This window comes from Adiantum capillus-veneris, chromosome 7 (genome assembly GCF_014529385.1).
Source record: "Adiantum capillus-veneris isolate H3 chromosome 7, ASM1452938v2, whole genome shotgun sequence".
Lineage (NCBI taxonomy): Eukaryota > Viridiplantae > Streptophyta > Polypodiopsida > Polypodiales > Pteridaceae > Adiantum > Adiantum capillus-veneris.
The window spans coordinates 95080518-95097551 of record NC_140937.1 but is presented as its reverse complement, the minus strand read 5'-3'; the positions used below and the strand labels follow the sequence as shown (position 1 = coordinate 95097551).

Here is a 17034-nt window from a genome sequence, read left to right as displayed (position 1 = left end):
TCTCTCTCTCTCTCTCTTAATTTCACTATACAAGGTATGGAAGAGGCTTTTGCGAATCACACAAGAAGCCAAGGAATTATACCCATAGAAAAACCACGATTGAGTGTTTTTTAAACTGACCAAGATTATAAAATCCTTGCTAAAATTCAAGCTCGTCTTGAAGAAGACCGGTAAAATTGCACAAGTTTGGATTTAGATACGGGAAAATGATTTAAACTTTAACCTTAAAACGTTCTTTGGTTAGAAAAATATTTTTAGCGAGCCATGGATAAGCCTTAGAGCTTGTTTACATGAGGGGTTTGTTGTTGTTGGCAATCGGCAACTAGCCATCAACAATTTCCTTGGGGATTCAATTTTCAAGCGTAACTGGTTTTTATAGGTTTTTCTTCGTGCGCAACACTCCTTCCCAGTGCTCATGCCTGTAAACGCAAAACGCTCCCGCCATGGATACACAACTTGCTTTTGTTCTCTTTTGCGCTCCACCCCCCTAGCATGGAGCAGGCTCGCAACAAGTGCGCAATAATTTTCTGGAAGTTTTGCATGTGAACTTAAATAAATCGCAACTGGGAGGAGAATAAGCTAGAGAGGGGGAGCGGGTTGCGCGATTCATGTGAACTAGCTCTTAGCATTCATGGGCTTTAATGTTTGAAAAGCCAAATCACTAAAAGCAAAATCCACGGCGCAACCCGTGTGAAGAGGACCTTCTCTGCTATTTCGATCACTGCTGGTCTTTTGCATTCATCAGGCTATGGCGACAGCAGCAGTGGGATTTAGGTCCAGAGACGATCACAGGAAGCGGTTGGAGTTGGAAGAAGCTCGTAAGGCCGGGCTCGCTCCTGCTGAGCTCGATGAGGATGGAAAGGAGATCAACCCTCACATCCCCAGGTTCATGTCCTCTGCACCATGGTATCTTAAGGCAGACAGACCCAGTCTCAAGCATCAGCGCAAATGGAAATTGGACCCGAATTCCTCCAAAGATTGGTATGACCGCGGCGCAAAGGTCTACCAAGCTGAGAAATACAGAAAGGGTGCGTCAACTGTGGAGCCATGACTCATGATAGCAAGTCTTGCGTGGAACGGCCATGCACGCTGGGCGCAAAATGGACAAACAAGCACATTGCACCTGATGAAAAGATCGAAGATTTTGAATTGAACTTTGATGGAAAACGTGATCGGTGGAATGGGTATGATCCTGCATCATACATCCAGGTCTGTAATTCTTATGAGGCTAGAGATGAGGCAAGAAGGAAATATCAGAAAGAGAAACAGCTGCATAACCTTCAAGGAAAAGATGGTTCTAAGGTATTGGAGTTGCAGGAGAGCAAGGAAGAGGATGAAGATCTTGAGATGGATGAGGCAAAGGTTGACGAAAGCAACCAAAGAGATTTTGCAAAGGTGGAAAAACGTGTCCGTACGACTGGAGGAGGAAGTACTGGAACTGTTCGGAATTTGCGTATTTGAGAAGACACTGCCAAATATCTACTCAATCTAGATTTGAACTCTGCATATTACGATCCCAAAACTCGATCCATGCGTGAAGATCCGCTTCCAGATGTGGACCCGAATGATGGATTTTACCGTGGAGACAATCAAAACAGAACAAGTGGCCAAGCACAGGAATTCAAGTGGCTGACTATCCACTCCTGGGAGGCGTATGCAAAAGGCCAAGATATACATATGCAAGCAGCACCCTCACAGGCAGAGCTGTTATATAAAGAGTTTACGATAGAGAAAGAAAGACTGAAGGGGCAATTGAAGAAAGACATCATCGAAAAGTACGGAAATGCTGCTTCTGAAGATAAGCCTCCGATGGAACTGCTTCTTGGTCAAACTGGAAAACAAATGGAATACGACAGAGCAGGGCGAGTAATACGAGGACAGGGAAAGGCAGTTCCCAAGAGCAAATATGAAGAGGATGTTTTTATTAACAACCACACATCGGCCTGGGGTTCATGGTGGAAGGATGGAAAGTGGGGTTACAAGTGCTGCAAACAAATGATTTGGAACAGTTATTGTACGGGCTCAGCGGGTATTGAAGCTGCTGAAGCTTCGGTGGAGCTTATGAAGGCGAACTTGGCTCGGAAAGACAGCCTTCCAACCGCCCCGGTTGTTCAAGAAGAGAAAACCTTGGCAATGTGGGGTACAGAAACGTCTAATGAGGAGTTAAACCTGGACCCCAAGCTTCTTAAAGAAGCATTGAAGAGGCAGGATGAGAAAAAGAGGGAAGAGAGAGATGAAAGGAAGCGGAAGTACAATGTCACTTGGAATGACCAGGTTACGGTGGAGGACATGGAAGCATACCGAATGAAGAAAGTGCACTTTGATGACCCAATGAAAGATTTCTTACATTGAGACTCACTAATGAATACTTGGTTATGGGATTTAGGAAGGAAAGTGTCTTTCTAGTTGTATAATTATGAGATATGTACAATATGACGAATCGGCTGACGGAAAGATACTTCAAAGGTTGCATTCTGGTATTTGGGCAATACCATTCCTAACCTTGTGTTGTGGGTTGTATGCTGAGGGTGATCAGTGAATTCAAAGTTTGTGTGTGCAGAGATCACCCTTTTTGGCTTTCTTAAACAAGCCTTAAGAGGAGAAGACAGCTAGGAGTACATTTGAAATTTGAATAATTCCTTTAATGATTGGGCCTACCTTTTCATGTGAACAAATGAATTTTTCTTTTGTTTATAGTTATTCGTTGGGTCTCTTCATTTCATAGCCTTACATGGCTTGACTTCCCTTTTGTTTTATTGTTTTAGAATGCCAAAGTGAATCGTCACCTTCACAAGAAGATTTAGAAATTTTCTCATGTAGGAAAATGGAGTCTTTCTCAGTGTTTTTCATACAATGCATAACATCATGAGCTTCTGCTCGAGAGGCACCGCGTACCTAGCTAGGTATGCGGCGCCTCCCTCACAAAAGCGCATGATGTTGAGGTAAGTAACAATGTGGGAAATATTGTGAGAATTTGTCCAAAACTTCTTGTGCTTGTTGTGCAAGCACTAGTTGCTCCTTAAATTGAAAAAAACAAGGTAAAGAAAAGAAGGTGTAAAAATTCACACACAACATTCTTTAGAAAACCTCCTTTAAAGAATACAATGTCTTTCGACTTTCCAATAACATTTACACACAATAGACTTTACTTTCTTTAAAGACTCTTCATTTTGGTATCTTTGGAAGTTTTTTTTTTTTTTTTTGGGTATAAAGATAAAGACCATACATATGCAAGCAAACTCCAAAGAGAAGAACACTCTGAAGGAAAGATGAAGAAAAAGAAGACACAAATGTAAAATGACCAACATTGGATGCACACTGGGCCACCTCTTTATACATGTAAAGACATGCACAATCATTTTGCTTTCCCATTTCTTCAAATAAGAGCTCAATCCCGCAGAGAGATAGCAGGATATCGCATGCTTCTAGAAGGTGAAGGCACGATGTGGGTGTGTACATTTTGGCTTCATAAACTTTGATTTTGTAAACTTGCCCTTCACCTAAGCAATTTCAGATGTCTTGTAAGGATTTTTAATTTTCTAAATTTGTGGAGACCTAGTTTAAATAGCTATCTATTCAAATCAGTAGAGACCTACTTGCTATTTGATGAGCATTTGTCTCCTAAATTGGATACATTCTCATAACATGGTGCAAGGAACAAGAAAACACTGCAAAATCTTTCTTACTTTCTGATGTCGTGAAGCCCTTTATTTCCTACACCATCACCCTTCACTTTTGTATGTTAGATGTTTTGAAAGGTTTTGTACTTCATAGATACTATGTATTTAACTTTGACCATCACTAGTTTGAGCCAGTAAAAGGTTTGCTAGTTTGACTCCAATTAGTATCTTGCATGCAAACAAATACAACCTTGATTGCATTGTAGGAACAATCCTAAGAGACCTATCCAACAAGGAGGGAGAGAGAGAGAGAGAGAGAGAGAGAGAGAGAGAGAAGCTTTTAGCATAGTAGGAACAGACCTCAAAGATCAAGAGACCTCAAGTGTTGTACTCAACACCTAATGAAAAGAGGGAATTTGGATAGCCAATCTACCAGCTTGGGTGTGAGAGAGAGAGAGAGAGAGAGAGAGAGAGAGAGAGTTGCGGAAGAGATACACAGCAAGAGAGATGCCCTAGAAAGAGAGACTTTATCTAAGTCTAGTAAATGGAATGGTCTATGAGACTAAAAAATATACAAGATGAGTTCTCACATACAACAAACTTGTTGTCCACTATAGCATGGCTGTGAAGTTGTGGATGCTATAAGATGAAAGGTGCTATAGTGATGGAAGCAGTGTTCGCAAAAATTCAGGCTTTAATGTATTTATAACCATCCACAATTGCAAAACCGGCTAGAGTCTGAGCTTGCCTTGAAGGAAACCGGCAAAATCTTACAAGTTTTAGTGTACATACCTGCAAATGCTTCAGATTTTGGCTTATAAACCGGAAGAGTTTTTAATTGTGCCATTATTTTCTTTGGATAGAAAAAATGTATTTGGCAAGCCCTGCATGGAAGTACATGGGGACCCTCGATGGCGCTACAAGAGCAGAGCCCCATAGACCCTCTGGCTGTGAAGGTTCTCGAAACATTTGGTTAATGAAAAAGGAGCCCTTTACACTCTTCACTTGTAGGTACAAAACTTTAAAATTGAGAAAGAGACAAAAAGGAAACCTCAATGTGGTGCATTCCTCCTAATGACAGTCCTATAAGAAGAGACAGAGAGCCCACTTTGCAAGACATCTACACACAGAGGCAAGCATCAAGACTTGAAGATTGAACATTATATTCATTGATAAGCATGCAGATGCATTTGGATGTTTTCTAGCCAAATGATTTACCATAGCATCTTGCCTTAGCAAAGGGAAAATGATCCACAATGGTGGTTGTTGAGAGACATCTTACCATTAGACAAGTTCTTCTATCATTTCATTGTTGGGTGCACCATAACTTAACCAAATTAGCACCTCAAGTGCTTCGTGTCATCATAATAGATGCTGCCCACCATGATCGTAATGTGTTCTTGTCGACAGTGCATGCCAATTTCCGCAACCTCCATTGTTGCCTTCAATCACTGAGGTTGAGATGGTTCCAACTCAATGTTGTCAATGAGTCGTACTCGACCAAACCATGCCGCTACACACAAGACAGCTGGGCAATCGACAAATTGCAAAGGTCGTAATGACTCTTGTTCAGATATCTGAGAACAAATTTGAATTTTTATAATCAGCAATATCACCACACAAGCAAGGGTAAGCCATGTTTAGTTGAATATTTGTAAGAAAAATTACCAAAATACCCTCAAAAATTTGCGGAAATTCCCAAAATACCCCTCATTTTTTGCCAAAATTCTCAAAATGCCCTTACATTTTTCCAAAAAAATCCCAAAACAATCATTGTCAGTCTCGCAAAGACATTTTTTCCTCGACTGTTTATGGGTATTTTAGGAATTTTTGAAGTTTTTGAGGGGTATTTTGGGAATTTCCACAAACTTCAGGGGCATTTTTATAATTTTCCCAAGATTGTAGCATAAGCTAAACTTGCATTTTAAAACTCAGGGGTATGACATCACCGACCTCAATGTAGTCCACTCGTCCAAAGGCACTGGTTATCTCTTGTTTTACCAAGCTGACTAAAGAAGAGACATCTACAATTCCATTCAAAACTGCTTCCTTGACTTGCATTAGAGATCTGCTGATAGACAGTGCCTGCAGCACATAGAAGGCAGGTGAATTTTCTACTAAACAACATCAAAATCCAATCTATAACCACAGAAAACCAACCTGCAAGCGCTCTGCTGAAGAAAGGTAAACATTTCGGGAGCTCATTGCTAGCCCATCCTCTTCCCTTTGTAGATCACATCCTATGATTTCAATTGCAAAATCCAAGTCTCTCACCTTCAGCACCGATGATACTTGAAATCAACACAACGAAATGTATCATTACAGTGAAGCAAACCCCAATGCCACAGAAACCTAACATAAATAAATACCATGCGGCAAATAACTCGCCACTGCTGATAATCCTTCTTTCCAAAAAGAGCCACATCAGGTTCAATTATGTTGAAAAGCTTAGTCACCACTGTTGCCACCCCTCTGAAGAAGCCTGGCCTACTGCGACCACATAATGGCAACTCAAGCTTCTCTACTCTTACCCATGTTTCATGTCCATGGCCCCCTTCTTGTCTTTTCAGATTGAGCTCCCTTTTGTCATCTATGGTCTCATTCGGAGCTTGTTGTGAAGACTTGGTAGTGCTCTCTAACAGCCCTGTTCCACTCTGGTTTGCATCTCGTACATAAAGATCATGCGGGTTGAAAACTGCATCGACACAAAAGGGCTGCACTACCAAGGGGACACTAGATGTCAAAGTGAGGAAGACCATACAAAAGCATTGAACTTGAAAGCATGTAAGCTAGAGCAATAACACTAGATGCATTTGTTACTGTCAAAGAAGGCAATCATCGCACTCAGACATGCTAAGCTACACAAGTGCCTCCCTTAATGGCAATTATCTTCTCGACATTTCATGGCAAAGCTAAGCACATAATTTTTTGGCATGTGTTCAAACAAATCAATGACATGACATGCTCACAAATACCATGCCACAACACATGCACAGACAAACATACCATCTGAAGCAAAAGGAAAATTGAATCAACTTCAAAAACACACTTAACCTGTAGCTTGTTGAGATCCCCCTGGACGTCCCTTGGATATTGGCCAAAATCTTCAGTTGGGGAAAATTGGGAAGGGTTGACATAAATGGAGACGACAACCACATCAGCAAGTTGTTTTGCACGTTGAACCAAAGAAAGGTGGCCTGCATGCAGGGAACCCATGGTGGGTACCAATGCTACTCTCTTGCCAGCTCTCTTCATTGCCCTTGACCACTCTCGCATCTCATTCTTCTCTCGCAACAAGTCCATTGCAATCCTGTTACGACAATGCCCTGTTTAGGCTATTAGAGTTCAGAAGAGAGAAACTAAAGAAGAGAGCTAGTGCAATACTATTTTTAAAAAAGTGTTCAATATATATATACCTTCATAAGTTCAGAATAGTCTGAACTCACGAATTATAAGAGGGAACAAAGCACTCATATAAAACTATAAAAGCAAGGGACACAAGAAAAGAAAAGAAAAACAAAAACAAACAAACAAACTAAATCACTTTGTTTGTTACGGAACAAAACTAGATAAAACAAAACATTATTAACTTAAAAATGTTTTTAGAAAAGGCATGTGTAAAATAAGTTGACGCAACTTACTTGGCTTCAAACGAGTACTCAACTTTAAGCAAAAAAGAATAAGACATCTTAAAAACTCAATCCTAGAAATCAAACTTCACATAACAACTTCTAACGGAACACATTCTTAAGTCCTTAGGTAAGCTAAATACGAAATCGAAAAATGAATACTACTACAAACCTACGAAGAGCAAAGAAACAAACTTGACAATATTTGATCTCAACTTCCCTGCTTGTCCAAACAGGAAGAATAAGATTATCACCTTTATCATGCATAGCTTGGACAACAGCTATGACATCCCTACTCACGTCGTCACTGCCAAGAGTAGGTGTAGGTTTATATAGAGGTCATTCATGCTTTGAACGTACTCTACAAAACCAACGAGCTGAGTTTCTATCACCCTCTGGAGGTGATGGGCATACTCAGCCATGATAAAGGCTAGCTTTTGTCAAGCTATAGTAAAAATACTAGAAGCGCTAAAGATCAAAACAACAACATAAGGTGTTATTAAGTCAAAGAATAAGTGGGCTTTTTAGCTCCCCACTTCTATTGAATTTACTATTGATTATCTTGAACATTCCAAAGGAAGAAACATTAAAAATAAACTTACTACGATGCAAAAATGAACAAACGTTTTTCACGATTCTTTTGAATGAATATCCTTTTTCAACTAGTAAAGAAATAAGATGGCAAGATTGAACAACAAAAAGTAGATTTACTAAAACAAAGACGAGAAAATCTAAATAGTTAAGAGGAAATGACACCATACTTAGCTAAAAGAGAAATGTGAGGCATACGTATGATTTTTAGATTGTCATATTCTGGTTCAAGGCGCTTATCATAGATATCTACTTCTAATCCCAAGGGAGTCTGAAAAATCAAAAGGTCTAAAAACGCAAAACAATCACTATTTGTGGTACAGTTAAGTTCACAAAACTCCTTGGGATAAATTCCTCCGCCTACAGAATTCGAATTCAAGTACATAAAATCTTGAAAAGAAGGAACGTGAGGGACAAACAGATCATCTACAAAGCGTCTTACATTGCATAACTTCTGCAAAAATATTGGGCAAGTGTTAGCAAGGACAGAACGCTCCATAAAATCAAACTCATAGGTAAAAAGATAGAAATTAGCAAGAAAAACAGCACAATTGGTGCCCATAGGGATACCAATTGTTTGCTTGAAAAGAGAGTCGCCGATGGTTATATATAAATTGTCCAAAAGAAAATCTAACCAAGATATGATGTCAATGTCATTTACAATCCTGGTGAATCTCTTTCTTCCTTTGTCTACATCTACATTCTTATTTTTCAGCCATAAGAAGTCAAAGTTCAAGGCTAACTTTTCTACTAGCAATGCCTTGTACCTATCCTTCTCAAGCTTGTACGCAAAAACTTTTGAAATAAGAGACTTGACTCTAAAATTAAGGTCCTCCAAATTTAGCTTCGTGTATAGCGTTGTAAGTCAAAAGTTTGGAGACATAAAGGAGAAGATTTCCCCTTAAGGCTTCTTGAAGAGTTCAAAAACTCAGGAATCACACCTACTGAATCATTTAAAATCCAACTTGAATCGGTAGGTACCTCTGCTTCCTTTAGCATATTTTTCCACAATTCATTTACGCTAGGTAAAATGGCTTTGAAACAATAACTAAGCTATTTGGAAACCTTGGTCAAAGAGGTGTTACAAGAAGCAGCTATAAATCTAGGCTTTATAGGGTTCTTGTGGAACTTCCAAACGGTAGGTAATTTAGGCTAGCACTTGAAACCAAAAGACTTACAAAAGTCTTGATGTTTCAAGATAACCTCTTGCATTGAAAGATCACAATTCTTTCAGAGTCTGAGAGTTTACTTCACCTAACAAGCTAATAACCATTATCCATTGGGAAAAACCGACCAAAAGAAGCCTACTGATATCAAACTATTCTTTAAATTACTCTACCTTAAGGTAACAGAAAATTTCAATCTGCAGGCTAGAGACCTTCCCTTGAAGATGGAATTTCAGCTATATGGAAAATGTAATGAACATTATTTATTGTGAGCTTGGGCCAAGTGAACAACAACGATCAAAAGATCAAGGAAATCTTTTGAACTTACAACTAAAACAAAAATAGGTGATATTAATAGTATGTCAATAGAGCTCCTATTTTTACAGGTCGACACAATAATATCTCAAAATGTGATTGAAATGTCTTTCATGTATGTTGTGAACGCAAAAAGACCCTATTCACACTATGAGGGGCAGTCTCCCAAAAGGCATGCACCATTCACACTGGCTAATGAATATGTTTTCTCCCTGTGTATGTAATCACCAGCCAACAAAATAGCACAGTGACCAACACACCAATCCTTGAACTTACAGGCATGGAGTCCATGTACAATATCCAAAGCTTCCAAACATTGCCTTCAAAAGGCCAACGTACCTATGAGACCAAAAAATTCCAAAGTGGTGAATCTAGTACAATATATGAGCACCAAGGGGGAAGAGGGGGGGGGGGGGGGGGGAGAGAGAGAGAGAGAGAGAGGCATAGACATCATATCCTGCTAGCTGCTGGTATCCCTCTGAATCTACCAGTCTCAATCTCAATCTCAAGCTGGTGTGAAGATGTCCATATCTGACCAATGGCACACTGTTACCCATGAGATAGATGTGTATCCATATAGCTCGGACAAATCACAAAACCATCCCCTGTGAGTTGAAGAAGATGCTCTCTATAGAAAGCCATCTTCGTGCTCAACTCCTGTATCGGCTCTATCCATGTCCTCTTGGTGTCCAACTCGGTCAAGTCTTGGCGAATGAGTCTAGTATATCTCCACCCGTGTTAGAGACAATGATAGTGCATCAAGGTACTGGAAGGGAGGCAAGTTGTTCATGCTGAAGCCATGTATCTGGAACCACGATGAGATCTGTGCATACCACACACACACACACTCTCTCTCTCTCTCTCTCTCTCTCTCTCTCTCTCTCTCTCTCTCTCTCTCTCTCTCTCTCTCTCTCTCTCTCTCTCTCTCTCTCTCTCTCTCTCTCTCTCTCTCTCTCTCTCTCTCTCTCTCTCTCTCTCTCTCTCTCTCTCTATATATATATATATATATATATATATATATATATATATATATATATAGAGAGAGAGAGAGAGAGAGAGAGAGAAATGAAATGTTATATTAACGTCTTCAGAAGGCTAGAATGACCTATGAGACCAGAAAGTTACAATGTGGTGGATTTGATATAAAGTCAGAGTAACAAAAATGACAAAATAAAATGCTATGGAATCCGAAACAGCTAGGTGTGATCTAATCAACTAGGTGGGATAGCTAAATCACAGATCACAAAAGATCCACCATCGGTCGCTGGCGGATCTCATCAATCTCCTCCATGGTCAATAGCCTCACCGGGCGTCCTGCATGTCGGGCCAAAGTGATCCGAATCCTCTGATGCAGCCTCCGTTGATGTTGTGTAGTCCTCCACAGTCGTGGGCGTTTGGATCTCCCTAGCTCGGTCGCTCGGTCGATCAGTGTGCCTCTGGTGTGAGGCAGCGAGCTCTCCTGTGGTAGTAGCTCCTTCGGGTGTCCAGTGTCTGCTCTAAAGAAGTCTGTGATCCGTCTCTGCGACTAGCTGGCCTCTCGAGTCTCCCCTCATCAGTCTCTCTCTGTGTTTGCGAAGCTCGAGCAAGAACAGACCCAAGCATCTCTGATCCTCGTACCGCATGACTTTGGAGAGTGGTCGGAAGCCTTCTCTGAACAAGCAGTGGAAGTGGCCGTGTATCTTACCGCATGACTCTGGAGAGTGGTCGGAAGCCTTCTCTGAACAAGCAGTGGAAGTGGCCGTGTATCTTGTAGTAGACGGGGGCAATGGCATGTGTAGTGCAACTCTGTCTTAGGCTCCAGGTCACACAGGAGGCATGTCCTGGCCTCTGCTGGTACTCTGTTGTATCTCCCAGTCTCGATCCGCAACTGGTGTGAAGATGTAGATGTGCGTATCTGGCCAATAGCACATCGTATCCCATGAGACAAGTGGGTGTCCATGTATCTGGGTCTCGTCACAAAACCGTCCTCCGTGAGCTAGAGAAGATGCTCTCTGTAGAAAGCCGTCTTCGTGCACAGCTCCTGTGCTGGCTGTATCCATGTCCTCCTGGTGTCTAGCTGAGTCAGGTCCTGGCGGATGGTGATCTCGAACTGTGTGAGAGTCAGAGAGGGTGCCTCCAGTGACTATTGGAAGGGGGGCAGTCTGTCTATGCCGAACCCATGCGCCTGAAACCATGATATCATCTCCCCATACCAGCATGATGTATCTCCCTGCATGGCTAACTGTCGAGAGGACTCAAGTGCAAGGCGGGCATATCTGTTTCTGGGAAGTTTCCACATGCCGTGTATGAAGGAGACCGATCTGGTGAGCGCCTCAACCACTAGTGGGGGGGCAGCTAGCTCTGCTCGGTTAATGGCACGTGGTACTGAGGCCTTGGCTCTAATGAGCCATGAGATCATAGAGACTAGTGGCTTCTCCATGTCCCCCCATCCATCAGTGCGACCTGTCCTCCCATGATGGTCCTATGAAGGTCTCCAAATCTCAGCTCCATAGAGCAATGCACAGAGAGAGAGAGAGAGAGAGAGAGAGAGAGAGAGAGAGAGAGAGAGAGAGAGAGAGATGAAATGGAATGTTATATTAACGTCTTCAAAAGGCCAAAGTGACCTATGAGACCAGAAGGTTACAATGTGGTGGATCTGATACAAAGTAAAAGTAGCAAAAGTAACAAAATGACAAAATAAAAATACTATGCTATGGAATCCTAAACTGCTCGGTGTGAACTAACTAAGCAGCTAGCTGGGATAGCTAAATCACAAGAGATCCCGCATCGGTCGCTGGCGGATCTCATCAATCTCCTCCACGATAGAGAGAGAGAGAGAGAGGAGAGAGAGAAATGAAATGAATTGAAATGTTATATTAACGTCTTCAAAAGGCCAAAATGACCTATGAGACCAATTTGTTACAAAATGGTGAATCTAGTACTATGTCTGGGTACAAAAGAATTAGAACAAAGATACTACTACTAGAATCCATCCCCATCTGCACTTTGGATGTCGAGAGAGTATGACTCGAATCCTCTGATGTAGCCTCCGTCGATGTCATGTAGCCCCTCTCCTCAATTGTGGCTGTCTGGATCTCCGTAGCTCTAGTGCTCGGTCGATGAGAGTGCCGGTAGTGGTCGAATGAGTGTGGGCCGAGCTCTGCAGTGATGGCTGCTCCTTTGGCTTTCCCATATCTAGTGAAAAGAAATCTGTAATCTGTCTTTGGGACTGTCTCTCTCTCTCTCTCTCTCTCTCTCTCTCTCTCTCTCTCTCTCTCTCTCTCTCCCCAGTAGAGAGAGAGAAATGAAATGAAATAAAATGTTATATTAACGTCTTCAAAAGGCCAAAATGATCTAAGAGACCAATCTGTTACAAAATGGTGAATGTAATACCATGTCTGGGTACAAAAGGACTACAACAAAGATACTACTACTAGAATCCATCCTCATCTGCACTCTGGATGTCGAGAGAGTATGGCTCGAATCCTCTGCTGTAGTCTCCGTCGATGTTGTGTAGCCCCTCTCCTCAATCGTGGCCGTTTGGATCTCCATAGCTCCAGTGCTCGGTCGATGAGAGTGCCGGTAGTGGTCGAATGAGTGTGGGGCACTAATGGCTGCTCCTCTGGCTGTCCCATATCTAGTGAAAAGAAATTTGTAATCCGTCTCTGGGACTCTCTCTCTCCCCCCAATAAAGTGTCTCTATATCTGTCTAACTGTCACAAAGTGATGACGTGGCTACTCTGCAGAAACCCTAATTTCTGCCAGAAACCCTAATTTTGGCGGCAGAAATGCTACATGGCAGCAGTACGGACTTCCGAGTTTTGCGGTGGGATTTATGGGCGCTCGCTTCATCAGGGATGGGAAGTGCTTTGGATATGGGGAACATGGACATATCTCCGCGAAGTGCCCTAAAAAGGCACCGAAAGGACAGAATGACAAGGACGACGACAGGCCTGAGAGTTCGAGAGCAGCTAAGGAACGTGGAAGAAAAGGCAGATGAAAACAAGACTGGTTCCAGATTGTGTGGGTACCGATCCCAACACCATGGACGAGAGTACAGAACTTTGCCGAGCTTGGGGCAAAGTGAAAGATCAAGAGACCCTGATCTTCTTTGATGGAGGAGCCAAGGCCAACTTCATTTCACCGGAATTGGCGGCGCGGCTCGAGATCAACTCCCGATCGGATGGGACCACTTGCGGAGGCAGTTCTAGCGGCACCCGGCAGGGACGTAGCCATTGCACCTGTCATTGGCAAACTTTGGTTGCATTGTCAGGGGTATTTGGGGCATGAGGACTTTTTCATAATGCCTTTGGAAGGTTGTGATGTTCTCTTAGGGATTCCCTGGTACCACAAGAACAACGCCGTGGTCAATAATCGGGCGAGGAAAGCAACATTGACTACAGAGAAGGGCAGAACCGTTGTACTTGATATTAAATTGAAGGGCGGCTTCGGCCAGTTCTAAATTAATGAAATCCAGTCTGTTTGTTTACTCGATCTTTATGAAAGAATTGAGCGATAATGATAGGACAAATATGTCTAAACTTGATAAAGAACGCCAAGATTTTCTCCACTCTCATGCCGATTGCTTCTCAGAAGGCCTACCAGGCGAGTTACACCTGCTCGTCCTGAAGATCATACCACTGATCTGATACCTGGAAGCACACCACCGAACCGGCCACATTACCGTGTGAGCCGAGCACAGAATGAAGAGATTATGAACCAAGTGAAAGACCTCTTGGAAAAGGGTTTTGTCTAGCCTAGTACTTCACCGTATTGCTCTCCAGTGTTGTTGGTTTTGAAGAAAGACGGATCTTGGAGAATGTGCATCGATTATAGAGCTCTCAACAAAATCACCATCAAGAAAAGATTTCCGATTCCTAGGATCGATGATATACTCGACAGATTACAGGGATCCTCGTGCTTTAGCAAGATTGATCTGAAGAGTGGATATCATCAAATCAAGATCGCACCGGGAGACGTCTACAAGACAGCTTTTCAGACGACTTTGGGTTATTTGAGTTTTTGGTGATGCCTTTTGGCTTAACCAATGCTCCTGCGACATTTAACCGGATGATGGACAAGATTTTTCGAGAGTACAGGCTATTTGTTGGCACTTTCTTTGACGACATCATTGTTTTCTCCAAGAATGAGGCAGAACACAGAGATCATCTGCTTCAGGTCTTTCAGGCATTACGAGATCACAAGTTAGTGATTAATGCAAAGAAAAGTGAATGTTTGCTACCAGAGATACACTTTTTGGGACACATTGTCTCAGCAGCAGGAGTGCAGATGGATCCGGCCAAGATAGAGACTATCCATGATTGGCCCGATTTGAAGAAGGTCCATGAAGTTAGAAGCTTCTTGGGACTATGTTCGTACTACAAGCGGTTCATTCGAAAGTTTGCAGAGGTTGCTTCCCCTTTGCATATCTTGACACAGAAAGGAGTCCCTTTCTAGTGGGGACCCACAGAGGTGACTGCCTTTCAGACATTGAAAGAGAAATTGACTACGGGACTAGTTTTGACTTTGCCGGACTTGCAGAAGTCATTTGAAGTATATTGTGATGCTTGTGGTCGTAGTCTGGGTGTGGTCTTAATGCAAGAAGGCCATGTCATTGCTTACGAGAGCCGATTGTTCTCAAGGCCGGAGATGACAGCACAGATTTATGAGAAAGAGCTTTTGGCGGTTATCCATGCTCTTACTCAATGGCGGCATTACCTACTCGGAGAGGATTTTACTGTCTTTACAAACCATCAGAGTTTGCGCTACTTCTTGTCACAGAAGCAGCTCTCGGAAAAGTAGATGCGGTGGACGAACATCTTGTCACAATTTCACTTCCAGATTGTCCATGTGCAAGGACAGAAAAATGTGATGGCAGATACTTTGTCTCGGAAGCCGTTGGTTTTGGTTATTTCCGCGATACATCATAGGAGCTTCGAGGATATGGTCGACCAGTATGCCACAGATACAGACTTTGCAGACGTTTTCACACGGATACAAGATGGGGAGACAATAGCGGGATATTCCATTCGGGATGGCAACTTGATGAGAAAAACCATGTTGTGCGTTACACAGCCGTTGAGGGAAAAGGTTATGACTGAATGCCACTGTCTATGAAACCGGCCCGTAGGGCGGTAGACGTTAGCTTTCACCCGATTCTTTAACACTTGACTTTACGACACAAAGCACTGTCTTGAAAGGAACCTGTAACTGGGAATGAGATTACACTTCAAAACAAAAGCACGGCCAGGAAGCTAGAATGCTTCCAAGCAGACAGCGACACCTGTAGGCCCCAAAGGTTGGCGCCCCTTTCGGTATAGCAGAGGGAATAAAAACCTATGACTTTCTACAAGCTGTCCCGCATAATCCGGGCTGAATTGCACCTATTCTGGTCCGGTTTCGGCAGCATAACTATACTAGTTCCCTTCACAGTCAGTATCCCCACATAATAGAGGGCTTTCCCGACGCATACGGACACTTTGCAAGAACTTGGCGAGAATCTGCAGCACACTGAATTCTCTGTTTTCTGCTCCGAAAATGCGCCAGATACCTCTACAGCGGTCCCCTCGCGTTCCCGAACCTCCTGGGGTATTAGGGACCGTTTAGGGCCGAAACCCTAAACCTGCAAAAATACACAGCAGACTGTAATTCCCTGTGGCTCCGTTTCGCGTGCCGGTCACATCCGTAGGAAGTCCTCGAGCTCCCGCACCGGTAGGGCTACTTGCCCTTGATTTCGCACGTGAAACCTCTCCAAATTCACCTGTACCTGCGGGGGATTAGCCACTAGCTAATCCAGTACCTGTGCAAGAGGCTCTTGCCCCGGCAATCGCGCATGAACCGACATAACTGTACATTGGTCAAATGAAAAGCCCACTAGTGGGGCATAACATAATTGCTCGTAGTGGAGAGAGAGAGCAGTGCGTAGCGTGCAGGGCATCACTCCTCGCACCGCACTGTACATAAGAGGGAAAAGAAGCACTCCATAGCTCTTAACCTGTGACAAAGAGCTTGCAAATGAGCCTCCCAGCTATAAGTTCAGCGCCACTTTTTCTTGAGGAAAGTGCACAGAAATGTGCCAATTGGCGCGTTTACAGGCCATTTCCCGTTTCGGGGATGCCGCCTTAAAATCTCCCGACCGGTTGCCGAATTGACTTCGCGGCAAGGTAATAAAATGTTCCCCTTGTCATACCAGAGGTAATGACGCGAACACATTTTCAGGTCCAAAATAGCAGTTCCCTAAGTTTTAGGAGATGCTTCCATGGCACTCACACTGGTCATCTGACCATCAATCACCACTGGAACCACATCAAAAAGTGCAATGTCGGCCAACTATCATGTGATTTACACTCGTAGCCCCACTGTGGCTAACCTTAGTCCATTTGCCCAACTTCAGTGCTCACTGGCCGTCCGGCCTAGACTCTCACTGTCCGCCTCACACCCTGCAACTTGGGCATTGGCATTTCCAGAGGGATGCTATAAAACAAGTCAAATAAAATTCCCCCAAAAAGAAATCAACAAGTAAAGTTGCCACAAACTCGTTACCTACCCCCCTCTTGAAATCGCGAACGTTCTCGTTTGCATGAATATCAAATATCAATCCATTAGTGTGTACAACACTTCGTGGACACCGTATCACGGCTGTCAACCTTTTCGTGTGTACACACCTGGTTAACATGGTACCAGACATACATGCTATACATGCTCATGTTTAACACTCTTGTGTATTCAACCACC

At 42.9% G+C, this 17034-nt stretch overlaps 2 protein-coding genes and 1 pseudogene across 4 annotated transcripts in view; 2 read left to right on the top strand and 1 right to left on the bottom strand.

Annotated features, from left to right (window-relative positions):
• The first annotated feature begins 748 nt into the window (after window positions 1–748).
• LOC147454253 (pre-mRNA-splicing factor SLU7-like) lies at window positions 749–1461 on the top strand. The gene is made up of 2 exons (XM_086517303.1): window positions 749–981; window positions 1062–1461. The coding sequence occupies exons 1-2, from the start codon at window positions 749–751 to the stop codon at window positions 1459–1461; spliced, it is 633 nt and encodes a 210-aa protein (XP_086373429.1).
• Window positions 1462–1530: 69 nt separating this feature from the next.
• LOC147454252 (pre-mRNA-splicing factor SLU7 pseudogene) lies at window positions 1531–2693 on the top strand (annotated as a pseudogene).
• A 1508-nt stretch (window positions 2694–4201) lies between these two features.
• Window positions 4202–17034, bottom strand: part of PANC (pantoate-beta-alanine ligase) — a 44739-nt gene continuing 31906 nt past the window's right edge. The window contains exons 2-7 of one of the 3 annotated variants that reach the window (XR_015188617.1): window positions 6675–6930; window positions 5990–6334; window positions 5781–5894; window positions 5574–5705; window positions 4903–5197; window positions 4202–4740 (exon numbers count right to left, since the gene is read on the bottom strand). Coding sequence is in view for 2 of the 3 variants with exons in the window: in XM_086516257.1 (XP_086372383.1) it covers window positions 5069–5197; window positions 5574–5705; window positions 5781–5894; window positions 5990–6334; window positions 6675–6923 (969 nt within the window). In the remaining variant the exon portion in view is untranslated. The other 2 variants (XM_086516257.1, XM_086516256.1) reach the window with 2 other exon arrangements.

Excerpts from the sequence above, each read along its gene's own strand:
- LOC147454253 (XM_086517303.1), top strand. The coding sequence starts at position 749 with ATGGCGACAGCAGCAGTGGGATTTAGGTCCAGAGACGATCACAGGAAG. Across the intron at positions 982-1,061 it reads CCGAATTCCTCCAAAGATTG|CAAGTCTTGCGTGGAACGGC; the intron begins GTATGACCGCGG and ends GACTCATGATAG.